The sequence below is a fragment of the Stigmatopora argus genome, chromosome 11 (assembly GCF_051989625.1).
Source record: "Stigmatopora argus isolate UIUO_Sarg chromosome 11, RoL_Sarg_1.0, whole genome shotgun sequence".
Taxonomy (NCBI): domain Eukaryota; kingdom Metazoa; phylum Chordata; class Actinopteri; order Syngnathiformes; family Syngnathidae; genus Stigmatopora; species Stigmatopora argus.
The window spans coordinates 6465267-6481490 of NC_135397.1; the positions used below are offsets into that span (position 1 = coordinate 6465267).

The 16224-nt window shown below is 38.9% G+C and overlaps 1 protein-coding gene across 5 annotated transcripts in view; it reads left to right on the forward strand.

Annotated features, from left to right (window-relative positions):
• The first annotated feature begins 333 nt into the window (after positions 1-333).
• disc1 (DISC1 scaffold protein) overlaps positions 334-16224 on the forward strand; it is a 30599-nt gene continuing 14708 nt past the window's right edge. For 3 of the 5 annotated variants that reach the window (XR_013303932.1, XM_077613609.1, XM_077613611.1), the window contains exons 1-9: positions 334-885; positions 3661-4412; positions 4700-4769; positions 5592-5748; positions 6472-6556; positions 6679-6911; positions 8522-8576; positions 10754-10856; positions 11920-12108. Coding sequence is in view for 4 of the 5 variants with exons in the window: in XM_077613609.1 (XP_077469735.1) it covers positions 822-885; positions 3661-4412; positions 4700-4769; positions 5592-5748; positions 6472-6556; positions 6679-6911; positions 8522-8576; positions 10754-10856; positions 11920-12108 (1708 nt within the window). In the remaining variant the exon portion in view is untranslated. The remainder of the gene's footprint in view (positions 886-3660; positions 4413-4699; positions 4770-5591; positions 5749-6471; positions 6557-6678; positions 6912-8521; positions 8577-10753; positions 10857-11919; positions 12109-16224) is intronic. The other 2 variants (XM_077613610.1, XM_077613613.1) reach the window with 2 other exon arrangements.

Here is a 16224-nt window from a genome sequence, read left to right on the forward strand (position 1 = left end):
TCTTCCAAGATATACAGCTGCAAACATTATAAATGATGCTTGAGTATATACCAGAGCAATTAATATGTTTATATGTATATATATGGGATAGGCTCCAGCACCCCCTGCGACCCTAATGAGGATAAATCAGTTCAGAAAGTGATATGAGAAGCTTATGGCTGTTTTACCACTGCAAAACATACTAAAATATAATAATAACTTCATTGAATTGGGTTTTTCAATGGAAAAATATCTGACAAAGAACTTTGTTACAATGACTGATTTTTAGCATCAAAGCATGCCAATTTGGGAGTAAAATAAAGCGCGTGCGCGCGTGAAAGGCGGTGTTGCGTCTCCCAACATTCATAGGATGCTTGCGACGGAATTGAGGCGGTCTGAAGGAGGCTGGAGTCAAATTCCTCCCTGCGTAGGAGCTCCAACACGACACGGGGCAGCGACTAACGGACCGTCCGTCCTCTCGCCCATCGACCGATCATCGATCCGGCGACCATTCGCCCAATTCTTCGTCTGGTATTGCTATTCCACAGAAGACACGCACTTTTTGTTTGTTTGTTTGTTTGTTTGTTGATGTTGTATTTGCATTTATCGCCGTTACAACTTGCTTGCGTCAGAAAAATCCACGAAACGGCAAAAAATAACTTTGAAGGACTAAACTGCGGCAGTAAAAGTTGGTCTTTTATTCAATAGTTTGAGACAAATAAGTAGAATTTTCCATAGCGGAAGTGAGCGAGCGCAGTCATGCTTCGTGTCAGTGTTTAATTGTGGGACTTCAAACTGTTGTTCAAAAGCGTCCACTTCTTCGGATTTTTCTTCATGGAGACATGTTTTATGGATTGTTGGGCCACATCAACGTTCTGCATCACTACAGAGAAGGAGTTATGGAAGGTAAGTGGTTTCTGCTTGTTGGGCTTCTTCTTCCTGGAGGAGGCAGCCTTCAATTTGGTGATGAACTAAAGGTTCTGGAGTTCTCAAATGCTGGATAGAAATGAACAAAAATAGCATAGCTCAAGTAATAAAATACGTGCATTAACAAGGACAGAGTAGATGGCTATTAAAAAGTTGACAGAGCAAAGGACTATTTTTGTGAATTGAAAAAAAAAACATTTTTTGGACCCTTAACTCCTTTTAACCCTGTTTATAGAGAGTAACTAGGTTCAACATTTAAATAAACTTAAAAATGAGCAAGTGTATATATACACACACTGGTTATGGTCCATCGAACACTCTAAAGTTGTGTTTAATAGTGCTTATCCATTTAAATGGAAAAGATTGGCTGCCATTGCCATTGACTGTGCTAGACGTCCAATCTGTTTTTACTGGAAGGGACGTTTATTCTGCCCTCCCAGTTGAAATGGATTGGATGTCTCGTGGCTGGGATAGGCTCTAGCACCCCCCGCGACCCTTGAGAGGATAAGCAGCTCAGATAATGAATTATGGAATTATTTTGATATTAATCTTCCACTCTAATCTGATCTGTGAGAATGGCACATACGCAGCATTCGATTGTGCTAGTTTCTAAGAAAAAACTTATTTGGTTGTGTGCTTCAAGGCTTTGTCTAGCCGATACGTAAATTTAGATCAGTTGTGATCTGCATGTGAGCATGCAGGAAGTGGGAATGTGGTTTTGGAAGAATGTCCTATTATGAAAATGATGCGGATCATGAGGGGTCACAAGTTGTGGGGTGTTCTACATCTGAGGGGTCACAAGTTGTGGGGTGTTCTACATCTGTAAAGACATACTTCTTCTCAGGAGCCTGCTGACACATGGATCTGCTGATCTGCTGATGTGTGTCTTGCTGAGTTTGTTCCTCAAATGATTGTTTTTACGAGATCCTCTGCATTCCTTCCGTCTTTAGCTGAGGCACTTTCAACAACCAACGGGACTCCATGTTGAACTGAAGGCCAGCAACTGGGCCTCTTTTATCTCCCAATGTAAATAATCGGGGCCTGTCTGACTGAAACACAGTGACCGGCAAGTATTTTGGTCTCATCTTGCTCTTTAGACTTCTGGAAACGTGAAAGTCACTTGTGACGTGTCTCTTCTTTTTTTTCCACTTCTCCTGGCAAGCGCTTTCTCCGCAAATCCCGACAGGAAGCAGTGAATATCCCAACTTCGAAAGGCTTTAGCAAAGCCATGCAACACAAAAGAGGCCCTGAGGCATTTCCTTCCTTTTACTGGGAAGACCCTTCTTTGTGTAATCGAAGTATGGCTTCATGGGACAATCAACAGCCCTTCCCTTTTTAGAATTGTGACTCCTGCCTGTTTCATCTTCAACTTGTTACAATGACGTATATGATTTCACAACAGATGGTGGCTAGTTGGACTGGAGATCGAAATTGCGTAAGTGGTTGTGGAACAGTGGCCACGTTTACAAAAACGCGGTAACCTGAGCTTTAGTTGGAGGTCCCAGTGGAGATGAGGACAATGAGAACAACCCTTTAACTTGTGCTCCCGTTACAGTGTCAGATCCCAACTCTCCCCTAAGTGCTGCTTCCTGTGGCCCTGAGTGTCCACAGTCACATGGGAATGGTTTTACGGTGACATCACAAAGGGGCGGGAGTCATGAGTTTGTGGAGCGGTTGTTCCATAATGCCCATAAGAAACAAATATAAATGCTATAGATCGCTTTACATTGAGATCACTCTGAATTGATCGGAGAGAAAAGTACATTATAGTAACGTTTTCAATGATAGAATGGCCTTTCTGTATCCAGCACAAAAGTCCCTTCGTGTCTTTTGAATGTGTGAGAGTGGGCATCGGGTAGAGAAGTCAGAAATAAAAGAAAGCAGTGCAGCTGCACACAAAGAGCCTTTTGATTCGCACCATTTAATCTGGTGTCTGATGGAATTCTACATGTGAGATGTATAATAATGTAGAGCAGGTGTCAGGACAAGCCACAATTTATCATCATTCATCATTATTTGCAGATCACGACCATGCCCACCACCATTTTTAGCATTTTGATATTTGATGTTTCTTTTGTCATTAAACAAATCCGATTAGAAAGTTTTTGTGAGACGTTTGTTTTTGTAAATCAGGAACTGCCCAAAAAATGGCCTCTGTTTCATAAGCTCTGTGAACATGATGTGCTACCAGCATTTTTAAAACTCAACAACTACTCAATGCTCACTCATATAATAGGAAATATAGCTTTTATTAACCAAACCCAAACTATTACAATTAAACCTAGAAAGTCTAAATAATCTAAATAACAACTTTTGTCCTGGCTATTAATGATGACGACACTAACTGGCTGCCATTTTTGTCCATGTTCAGCACAATAGACAAAGTGTGAGAACCCGTGTTCTCCAACAATATTGCTATAAAATAAATACATTCAAACATCTCAGTTGGCTGAGTAGGTGTGGCTTAACTCGAGATGACTGTATGTTTTTGGTATTTCCCAACAGCTGGAGCAGAACCCTGGGAACTCTCGCACATCTGGGCGTCTATTTTGTTTTTCAAACATGAAGCCTTACTAGCATCGGCCTCTTGGCATAAAATCCCTCACTTTGTTGCAACACTGGTGTGAATTCAAAACCTTGAGTCATTTGCGCCACATGTTCCTGGCATTGCGTGTCGTCCGTGTATCTGAGCCGCTTCTTTATCTTCCACTTGACCGTGTTGTCCAGCTTAATGGTTAATCTATCTGTCGACAGGTGGCAGAGCCTCGGGGACAGCTGGCAGCGTTGGCCGTAAGCGACTCCACCGGAGGCCTGGCCATATGAGAGGGGAGCAGTCCCGATCGCAAAGTCTTACTGACGATCTAGAAGACGTGGAGGAAGATGGAGCAATTTGCATAAGGAGTGGAAAAAATAAATGGGAAACTGAGAGGATGAACATCGCACAAACTGATAAAACCTCCCATGGCATCCCGCTTCCGTGCACCAACAACAGTCAACCAAAGAGTGAACTCAGATTAAACCACAGCGCGGTACCCCAGGGTTCAACTACCCCGGAAGACTCCTTTAATTCCAGCTTTAGTTTCATTCAACAGTCTCTCAGGACCCTCACGACCCCAGCAACACCAGCACTTGACCCCGAACCGAAAGCTACTGAAGTGCCGGATTTTTCTCAAATTCCATCAACGTCGTTGTCTCCTGCTCTCGCTGAATCTAAATCCTCAGTCACTAACTCGGTCGTGAGCAGGCCCAAAGAGAGGGAGACGCTCTCATTAGGTGGACGCTTTTGGGGGGAACACGTGTGGGACAGCAGGGATGGTGACTTTCAGTGTCTGGATACGGACATCACCTCTTCATTGTCATTAGATTCAGACACCGCGTCTGCATCGTCGGTCACGTCAGGATACGAGAGCGCTACGCCTGCTTCTGACCAAGGTTGTGACAATCTGGTGAAAAAGTATGACAACGTACTGCAAGATTGTCTTCAAAACAACCGGACACACGCTAAGGTGGTTTAAGACATGCTTTCTGTTGAAAATTCGATTCAGCAATGTCATGTAAAGTCAACCTGCTGAAATACTGCCAATTTATAGCACTAAAAATAGTTAGATTTCTCTAAAATATTCATAGCAAACAATTCTGAATTGAAATGTATTGCTTTTGAGGAATGGAATAATTTGTCTTAGTCATTTATAGTTATGGCTAACACGAATGCATACAAAATGAAGCCATTTCATAGTATCACACACACGCACGCTCAGTAATTTCATTCTCTTTAATTTTGTTTCCTTCTCAGATTGAGTCCATGATGTTAAAACTTCAGAGACTGCAGCAAAAAGCCATTTTGGAAGACGACTATGATGCAGGTAAAGTTTTTAGTCAATTCTTTGCCAAGACTTTTAAAAATGCCGAAAGTAACACCACTGTTGTATTGTTGATCCTGTAGTATTTGTTGTTATATTGTGGATCCTGTAATTGTGTGCATAGTTTGTTCTCTCTGCAATAATTTTGTGTTTTAATTAGATTTTGTGAAAGGAGGTCAAAACACTAGAAGAAAGGGACATATTCTTGCTGGAAGGGATAAATAGTTATCAGTCTGAACATTGAGTTCACTCCGGGTCCAAACATTTAGATGTAGTGCACATCACTTCTAGCTAGATGAAGTACAAGGTTTTAGAATTTGATTAAAAAATGGGGGTTAAAATAATGTCATGAGACATTGAAGCTTTGACAGATTTTATTGACTTACAAAAAAAGATGACATTAGTGGCCTGAAGTAGGGCAGGAGGTTATATTCAAAAGAGAAATCCTATTTAGGGCAGTGGTTCCAATTTTTCTAAGGTTTTTGGGTCATCAATTTTCACATGATTCAGTTGCAAAGTGCTTTAAAGTGATTGTGTAACCAAGTTAGGGGATAAGAGACACATGAAGAAGGCATAATTGTTTTTTTTTATTTCTTGGACTTTGACTGAAATAGCGACACCAAATCTGCTCTTGACCTACTAAAATTTGTGCTTTTTTGTTTATGTATGTAATGTTAAATGTTTTATGTCAATGAAATAATGCGTTTTTATTTCTTCTTAGTGTAAAAATGCGCATATGCACTCTGCAGCCGTGTAATATCTTATCAAACAAGCAAATCTTGGCCACAAATACTCAAAAAATTGTGCTCCTTTGTGCCTTTTTAGCTGAGCGTTTTGGGAAAAAGTTGGAGGAGTTGTGCAAAGAGCGAGGAGCTCTAAAGCTCGGTTTACCTTCAAGGCAGCCCAGCGTGGCTCTGTTCCTTCAGAGGCTCCGAGAGGTGGTGCAGAGCGCCCTCCACAAGGCAGACAGCAGTCAGCACAGGTCAGCTCACTAATATCAACCCTTTCTTGTATGAAGTTGCTTGAAAATGCATGAAAAATATGTTTCGCAAGATCGTGGTGGATATTGGAATGCAGAAAATCAATGTTAAAAATACAAATCTATGTAAAAGCTAGGATTATTGTGTATTGTAGTTAATTAGAACAGTAAAACCTAACTTAACCTAGTTTTCAGTTCGCAGAATAAACACAAAATCATCATTTACTTTGTCAAAGTAGGAACACGAAGTCCTAAAATGAAGAACAATTTGATCTGTTTGCCCTCATGCAAAACCTTTCACCTGCAAAAGATTCTTTTAGCACAAGCTTGACTTCATTCCTGTAAGCACAGTAATGATATGCTTTGATGACTTTTAGTCACATGTTCATTATGTTAGTTGTTGATCACAGTAAATCACACAGTCCAATATCATCACATTGAATAGAATATTTTCCCTCAGGTAAATGTTCTAGAAAACAGGCACCGATTTGGAAATATGCAACATAGTAACTCCTATTGAAGGAAGGAAATGTGGAAGGTATACATCCTGACATACAGCAAAATAGTTTAGACGTTTCCCTCATCCATCAGAGTTGCTCTTTTCAACCACTACACGGCGAACAAAAAGTAAACATGTCAAAGGTTAGGTTTTATTTTTAGATGACCGTCGAGATGGAAAAAAAGTCTGCGTTTGCAGAGGTGACTGTGTTTTGTTTTGTCGAGCAGGTCAGGGGTCGAATCCGATGGAGGAGAGCAGTCGGACTCAGTGCGCCGCCGAGATCGTCTCGTACAAGAGAAGCGGACAGTGGAGGTCATTTCATGTTTTTTTTAATTAGTGTTATTATTATTTTTTAATCCTTTCAAATAATATTAATGAGGAATGAATGACAAAATCTGTGACTTGCTGAAGTTCAAGATGTGATTGCACTACAGGAGGAAATCGAGGAACTCCAGCAGAGACTGGCGGAGATGCAGGACCGCACTCGATGTCTGGACCAGCAGATCCAGCAAGAAGAACAACAGATGGAGGCCGAGGAGCTGGAGGGCTCCATTCTGAGGAGCTGCACGGCGGCCCAGCTCCGAGACACCTGTCGAACACTTCATGATCTTATGATGTCTGACAACCGCATCCAGATCTTAGTCTCTCCTCCTCCTTCCATGCTCAGGTTAGATTATATATATAAATGTCAAGTTAGTGTCAAAGCATGATGAACAGCACATTTAATCTCCAAAAGATCCGTGCGTATGGTTTACATTCCTAAAAAGCGTAAAAATGTAGGGCCTCAATTTCTATCCAGTTTGTATTCCATATCTCCAAAACAGCCTGATTTAGGCTATGGAGATGTAGGCAATGCAGTACTGTCAGACACCTGATGAAGGTGCTAGAGAACTTCAGCGACAGGCAGGCAGCAGCCCTTACAGTAGAGGTTACATGCGTTATTATTGTTTTGTTATTAAATGACCATGTTTACATGTCAGTGCAGTGCTTGAATTTTTGCTTTACTGATGCACTCATCAAATATTCATAACACAGCATGTTTTTAATGGAGTTAGTATATGCAAAAAAAATAATAAATATATACGCTCAGGCAAGTGAAAAATAACATGGAAAACCGGTAATATAGCTCAATATTTATAAATTTATATGGAAAGGAAATTACAATTTTCAAACCAGCTTATGCAACATTTTGTGTTTTTTTTGCTCTTCCCCCTTTTCGGAGATCAAGGGGGTCTTTAAGGGGCTCTCATTTTGGATGAGACCTGTAACTTTAGTTGACACACTTTACATTGCGCATATTTACTAATGATTGAAATGGTTTGTTCACACATTTTCCTATTTCAGATGTTCAGAATACATGCAGTACACTTGTGACGTTATTCTTTAAAATTCCCATGAGCTCGTGTTCTTCTCTCACTCACACCTGCTCCAAACTGCTATGAATGCTAATATTTTCCCTTAGATGCAAATGATCATACTTTGCATCTCTAATGGTAATATCTCACGAGAGAGCACTCTCAGATGACTGTGTCTCGCTACTTGTTAGGAAGACATGTAAATTGTACTTATCACCTTCCCGGTGGCTCGACCCACCATCAGTAGCGTAATTTGATATCTGACATACTCTCACCTCAGCCGGAATGCATTTATTCTCCGAACTGATTGAAATTGCGCTTCCAGAGTGGGCATTCAGCTGCAAATCTTGCTGTGATGTGATTCAGGTCAGCAAGATGATTGTATTGCAGTTTTCCATTTATTAAAGGGAAAAAAAATGCAGTGACAGTCACCCATCAAGAAGATATTTATTTTCTCCTTTGGTGAAAGATTGTCACCTTCCAACGACAAAAATATTGTTGATTTGGACACATTTGACCACTCTTTAGCCCCTTTGTTAAAAGGTTCACTCATTTTTAATCGATAGTACTCAACAAACTGTATTATTTCCCCTTTCACAAGAACAATGGCAATTAAGACATTTAACCTTTTATGTAGCAAGCGACTCTTTTGGGTCTTTTAAGAACTGATTTTTAGCTAAGTGTTAAAAAATATATCACAATCTTTGCATGAAAGGTTGAAAAAAAATCATCAATCTCTATTTAAATGCTAAATTAATGTTTCACCTCCAAATAAAAAGTGCAATAAAACTTGCAACTTATTGTTAGATAAGATTTATGTTGCATGATAACATTCAAACGCAAAGACAAGTAAAAAAACATTTACAGATTGAGCAAACAAAGCAGTTTTGTGCACTAATGTTTTTTTTCTTTTCTTTTATAGACTCCAGGAGCAAGAGCAAGCATTGAATCTATCCATCAAGGAAGCCACTGCCAAAGTAAGACGACATTTTGAAGCGTGGAAATTAAGGAATATGTATGAATTTCAAATGGCTGGCATATCAAAATTGAAAAGATGTGCTGTGCATCAGCTTCAGCTTGATAAATCAGCAAACTAAATGTCAGCGTTTGTATTCATGTGCTTATTTCTATTTGATGAGGCAATGAACTCTCCAGGGTTGTAGTGGAAAGGGTCAGAATCAGTATAAGATGTTGTTTTGAATGGATCCTTTTGAATAATGCAACACATCTACTGTCTGACATCTACTTTTCATGAGAAACAAAACAAGATGCCTACAATTTTGTAGTCACTCTTTAAGTTATCGGTATCGATACTTATTGGGAGAAATCCTGAACACCATCAGCATTTTCACATCAATCAAGAGTGTTTGTTATTATTATGAATCTAATATAAACATATCTACGTGGCTCTATAAGTAGTATGCACAATACATAATGTAATGTGTATTAAGCAAACACAAATATGTATGTGTGTATATGTATATACATGTGTATATATGTGTATATATATATGCACAAGTGTATATATATACATATATATGTATATATATGCATATACATATATATACATATGTATATATATGTACACTATATACATGTGTATATATGTATGTATATATATGCATATACATCTATATACATATGTACATATATGTATACTATATACATGTGTGTATATATGTATGTATATATATATATGCATACATACATATATATATATATGTGTATATGTATATGTATATATGTATGTATATATATGCATACATATATATGTATATGTATATATGTATGTGTATATGTATATAGTATATATATGCATACATACAGTACTATACAACAAGCATTAAGAGGAAGTTAATTATTGGATTTGCTAAAGTAATGAATTCCACTTTTTATTTTTATTTTTTACACAATTTGAAGTAGCATGACGATAAGTCAAGTGCTAATGCCAAGGGTTAGTAAATGTATTGCCTTAATGTATAAATAATGTTCATGTTCTGATTTCACTCCCTGAATGAGAAGAACCTTCTGCTTTCTAAACTAGTGAGTTGACATTTAACATTTCACTTCTTTCCTGGTTATTTATTAATGAGAAATGCCGTTGTAATTGTGAAACTGTTCATTTGTTACTTCCAAAGTTTATATAGTATATAAAAGCCCATTGTTAACCTGTTTTATTACTTTTCAGTAGTACGTCATCTATCAAGTAATGGATACAAAGTCAATAGTTTATGGTTGTGGGGTATATGTCACGTAGTGGAAGTTTTGAGAGTGACTTTTGAATTGTATATCTTTTTTACAAAAATTTAATTAATTGTCTTGGTGGTCCTCTATTTTGCAAAGTTTGCAAACTTTGACCATTGCTATACTTTTCTGGCTTCAATGACATATATATACTACTTTCTCAGAACACTTGATTTCAAAAAATGACAAATTAAAAAGCATATCAGTTCATTAAAAGCATCCCCCTTTTTCAATAGGTCTTTCTTTGAAATGGAAATGACGAGTAAAGTGAATTCCCTTTATGTGGAAAGCGGCTTCCGATTCATGTAAAGGTTTAAATAGAATTATGCAAGCCTGACAAATTTCATATTTCTGTGTGAAGACTCCCCCGGAGATTCTCTGCCTCCAAAAAACCAACCTATTTGACAACCTTTTCAAAGTGAAGCACAAAACTGTGTCAGGTTGGAGAGGGAAACATGAAGGCGAATGCTGCTCTACGTCCCTTTGAGCCGTGAATATAGTTTCTCAAAAGATGAGCCGTGCGTCATGGGGATTGTATCTGGCTGTCTCCTCTACACCGTATAAAAAAAACACAAGTTTAAAGGGCTGATGCAGGCCAGGCATGTTTCATCAGTAGCCATCAGCTTGCGATAGCTGACATTCACTACCTCTCTCCCCTTTGGCATTACGATGGCATCTTTTATGGAGATTTCACATTTAGACAAATCCACGTGAGAGGCATCAAAGTCTTTGTCATCCTACAGGTTACAGACATGTAAAAAGAAAGAATCAAAGAAGGAGTAGCGAAGAACAGAAAGCAATCGTTGTCTTGTAAGAATTAGTTGGAAATGATGTGGAAGCCTTTTGAGATTTGGGAGCCTTTTTTAGAGACTAACCTGTTCTCTCTTTTTGTTTTTTTTTCTTTCTGTAGGTTGTCATGAGTCAGAAGTTGGGCAGCAGCCTCAGGAGGAAAGTCAGTGAGACTGAAACTCAGCTCTTAGCGCTGCAAGAAGCCAAACTGGCTGCCATTTCAGGTGACTACACCCTCCTCTAATGGGATTGCCTTTTATAAATTGGAAAGGGACCGTTCCACAATCTTTTTCTTGCCAGTTATAGTTTTATGAAGACAGATGATAGTTTGAGCATGGAACCAATTCAAGTTTGCATGAATTCTTGTTTAATTGATAAGGAAAATGCTTGATCTAAAACACGTGTCAAAGTGGCGGCCTGGGGGCCAAATCTGGCCCGCCGCATCATTTTGTGTGGCCCGGGAAAGTAAATCATGAGTGCCGACTTTCTGTTTTAGGATCAAATTAAAATGAAGAGTATAGATGTATATTAAATTTCCTGATTTCCCCCCTTTTAAATCAATAATTGTAATTTTTTAGTCATTTTTTCTGTTTTTAGTTCAAAAATCATTTTGTAAAATCTAAAAATATATTTAAAAAAAGCTAAAATAAACATTGGTTTAGATCTATGAAAAACTGAATATTCAGGGCTTTTAATCCATTTATAAAAAAATATTATAAAAATATTATATCTAAAATGGTCCGGCCTACGTGAAATCAAGTTGATTGCGGCCCGTGAACCAACCTGAGTCTGACACCCCTGATCTAAAAGGAACAAAACTCAAAATATCTTTCATTAACAATGTTTTATATGCGGCTACTATTCAAAACAGACATTCTCATTGATATAACATTTAGGGAATTACAAATAAACAAATAAATACTATTTTCATACATTTCAGAGAGCTGCAATTTCGGCTACCTTCTGCTTTTTATCAAAATTATCATTAGACATTGAATGCCATGTCACCAAATCCAAAAACAGTATATTTTATTTTTTTATGTTGCGACAAATGGCGCAAATATGGATTTGTGAGATGATATGAACAAACCTAGCCTGTTTTAATTCAAATGTTTTATTGATTCTTTGGCCAACAATGTATATTTTATACGTTTTGTTCGATTAAATGGCTTAAAATTCCCCTTCAGGTTTCCCATTGACCTCATTCACGCTCAAGTAGTAACTTAATTAATGAGCAAAATCCGTTATTAATTTAGGGAAACGTGTTTCCGTGGCAAACTGCTGCAGGTAACGACTTTAGCAGTGCCAAGGAGCTGAAGGCTGAGATGAAGGCGGCGTACCAGGAGCAGGAGAGGCTGGAGGCTCTGGCCAAAAGGCTACACAGTCTCAGCTCGGGGAGCAGCCAAGAGCTGGCCAGGATGAAGGAGCAGCGGCAGCAGCTCAGACAGGAGCTGCAGCAGAGGGAGGTGCGGCATGGTGAGTCTGTCTGCACTCAGATAAGACTGTTGTCCCTCGGGAGGAAGGCTGTCGCAGGGAGAGGAAATAACTTGAGGAAACAATCATCAAGCAGATTTAGTCCGCTCATTATCGTAGATGACTTTTAAAAGTCAACAAGGTTATGACAAACTTTCATAACCTCCAGCTGCCCATTTGCATTGGCGGCTTGCACCATGTCAGTTTGAGGGGATGCGCAATGAGAGGAGTCGGAAAATACGCTGATAACGATCAAACAAGCTGACGATTAGACATTCAAACACGCTAATGCTTGTCTAGGATTTCATTTAGAGTGGGATTTCCAAAAGGAATCAAATGGCAGATTGTGAACACAGAAAAACAATGCCGTGCTAATTATGTCACATTGATAATATCACCTTCAATCAATTACCAGGCATCCAATTGGCTTGTTATCATCCTGTTGAGAACATTCTTCGTTGCTCCTAAAAGGCTTTGCTGCAATTTGGTATCAAGTTCAATATCAATTATTTATAGGCATTCATAATCTTACAATTTATGGAGGAAAACTAGTAAATTGTAAACAAACTACGAAATATGTGTATATATATACATGTGGTTACATTGTGTGCACAACTTAAAACTAACTCTTAAAGCACACAATTACAATTACCTAGCTATCTAAGAACGATAGAAAGTTAGATATATTACACCTAATAAGTCCTATAATTGTTAATGTGCATAATACAAAAAATTAAAGAGGCAACATTCAACATTTGCTGCAATTTTGATGGCCAATGAAAAACTCTCATTAAATTTGAACCACGATATGAATCAGTCTTTTAAGAGAGGTCCTCTTTTATGTTGCACCACGCTGGGACTCGGGCATAAAAGAACAGTGGCTTTTTTTCCCCCTCAAAGGAACAGAAAATTTGCCAGCTGTCTCTCGGGCTTCCGCATCAGACGAGTTTGCATCAAAATTGGCAGATGTTAGGAGGAGGTGGGCCGCGAACGAGGGAAATACACTTTAGATTGTTTGAACTTGCCAATTATCTGCTAGTCGCACGCTCCCGACGTGACGTTATCAGCGCTACGGGATATCTGAATACTACTTAAAACAACCTTTTGCCTTTTGGAGTGCTAACAAAGGGTTTTGGCCTCTTGGCATTGCGTTTTGATGGCACCGCCCGCAGTGCTCCTCCAATCCATCAGTCACAGGCAGATCTCGACATAAAGGTCACTTCACTAGATGAGGCGCTGAGGCGGGTGTGTAAAGCGGGGAAGCGAGGGATGGGGAAAGGGACGAAACCTCGGTACAGGTAGTGAAGCTATTGGAGCGACGACCCCCACGTGTTCACTCAACCTTCCATGGTCGCTCTTATCCACATCGTTAGAGACTATCAGCCTAGCCATTAGTGTTGGACTATTGTCTTTCACGCCCATTGTTACAAATTATACAGATTTTTAGGCTGTCCTTATATTGAATAGCCTTTCCTCTGATTTATATTTATTCATTACAGTATTGGCAATTGTTGTCATGGGATGATAAACTAGAAAATCTAATATCCGGAGCTGTGAGATCGCTTTCATACTTACAAGTTTCTTAATTTGGGGGTCCATTTCTGTTTATTTTCCATTTTCCATTTATTTTGGGGCATTTCTTGGTCATTTTCCTCTTGATTACAGGTTCTTATTGGGCATTTTCAGTAAAATTTAGGATGATTCTAGGTCACACTTCTTGATTTTAGTTCACTTCCATATTTTCAAATGGCCTTAAATAGTGACTTGCCATATTCAGACTTAAATTTACATTGTTTTTTTCCACTTTCTGTTTATTTTGGGGCATTTCTTGGTCATTTTCCTCTTGATTACAGGTTCTTATTGGGCATTTTCAGTAAAATTTAGGATGATTCTAGGTCACACTTCTTGATTTTAGTTCACTTCCATATTTTCAAATAGCCATAAATAGTGACTTGCCATATTCAGACTTAAATCTACATTGATCAACACACACAGCTTTCACGGCGCCATCAATCAATACAGCATACTACATCTGTAAGGATCTAAATACACGTTACGCCTCAGTACGCACAATTCAGCACCAAGGACAGCGCAAAGAAGCCGAGTTGGCTGTTCAGACTAGACAAAGGGATTGGAACCAGGTGGATATCACGTCACCGTGGGACCAGATAGTGAGCTAATGACTGGTTTTTCGTTTTGCTCAAGTGGGTGGCCACAATACAGCGGCTTCAGCAATTTCTCAATGTGTTGCTGACACCTAGCTGGAGGCTCATTAAACTGTCAGCCGACTTGGTAATAAGGGTCTGCTACATGCAAACTCCAACCCGATAGTCTACAAACAGCACATTACATTGTCTAGCTTGTAAAGGCTGGATTTTTTTCCCTTTTCACTTTAAAGTCAAGATGACCACTATTATCATTACATTTGGTGCATTTCTGTAAACAGAATCCAAGAATAAATGGACGAAAAATGGATGTGCATCCTTGAAAAAGCAACATCGTCACAATAAAAGCTATTAAAAAAAAGACACTTATGAAAAGATTTCATCTTGTTGAGTGTAGAGACAGTCTTCTTTGTGCTCAGGGCGGGGCAGTGGGATTTTGGAGCTATTATGCCCCTAATTGCCACTGGCATGAGTATTGATGAATACCAAATCCATTATGGCCAGAGGGTTTACATCTAGTAGAGTGTATGATTTTTGTCCCCAAGAGAATTTTCAAGTGAGGCTAAATTGGCAAATAAATAATTGAAAGACCGCACACAAAGGGTAAATGACCCTCAGGAGTGTGAACAAGGTGATATGAAAGTGCTGACTGCCTGTTCACTTTAAATGATTCTTTTAATGGTTTAGTACTAGTTTCTGTACACCAAAAATAGTGAGGGTCATTTTGTTTGATGAAAACATAAACAATCTGCTTCCAATGTTTAACATTCTGTAACATGAAAATCAAGTAGCTTCTCTTTTCTCTGCAATATTCTTTGATATTCTTCTTTCTACTTTGTGGGTGGTTTTTTATTTTTTATTTTACTCTTGGCAGTAATCTTGAATGAAAGTGCACATCCAAATACTGCCACTCATAGTCACTACACAAATGCAATTTTCCTCTTAATGGAGTGCTGATAGTACCGTTGAGGGCATACGTATATGATTTATTCATTACTCTGCCACTTTTAGGGTGCTTCTATTGAGAACTTGATGGAAGGTATGACAGCACTTCTCCAAAAGTGGCTCACTGTGATTGAGAGCGTTAAAGTGGGAAAGTGGACCCGCGAGAGTGTTTCCTTCTTTTTGCTTCTGAACTTTTTGGTGGGCATTATTCATTCTTCCTGTAATTAAGTATGAGATGAGGCCTTCAATTGAGTAATATCTCAGATATTTCAATGCATGTTCACCCAAAAAATTCATTGTCTTTTCTGCCAACACTACTAATTTAGTATTGGACAGCTCAAGGTAAAATTTCATGTTCATCGGGTTTGTTTAATGAAAATTAGAGTGGTAACCATGCTGCGCCATGTGATGGAAATTCTTCATATATTCTACCATCAGTGTGACCCGAAGGTCAGGTGGCAGTGCTTCTATTTAGATCTCACAGTGACGGCCGACAAATAAACCTAATTGGTGTTCTGAATCGTGCTGTAGTTTGACATGCAATTTGTATCATTGCCTGGATGCTGGTTATTAGACAGCGTCATCTCCTGAAACGGACGACAGGCATACTCGGTTGAGAAAGACACACGGATAAACACACACAATGTTGTCCACACTCCTGTGCAAACCCCGATGCAGATAGGAAGGCTATTTTTGGATGTCACTTGAGACAGTAGCCAAATCTCATATTGTGTGCACGTAGAAGAGAGCTCACTTACCACCTCTTTAATTGCGAGGTGGTATCATACCAATCCTGAATGTCTCCCATGTCAACTTTCATCCATGTATTCATTCATTTATTAAGCGGCATGCAAATAGATCGCCTCTGAATTATACATGGAGTTTTAAGCCTGACTTTGGATGGATGATGGTAGGTATAAAAGAGAGATGACAAAGTGGACTACGACTGGAACAGGAGCAGGAGCCGGATTTAGATATGATTTATTATAAGGAATAGAAAAAGATGCCC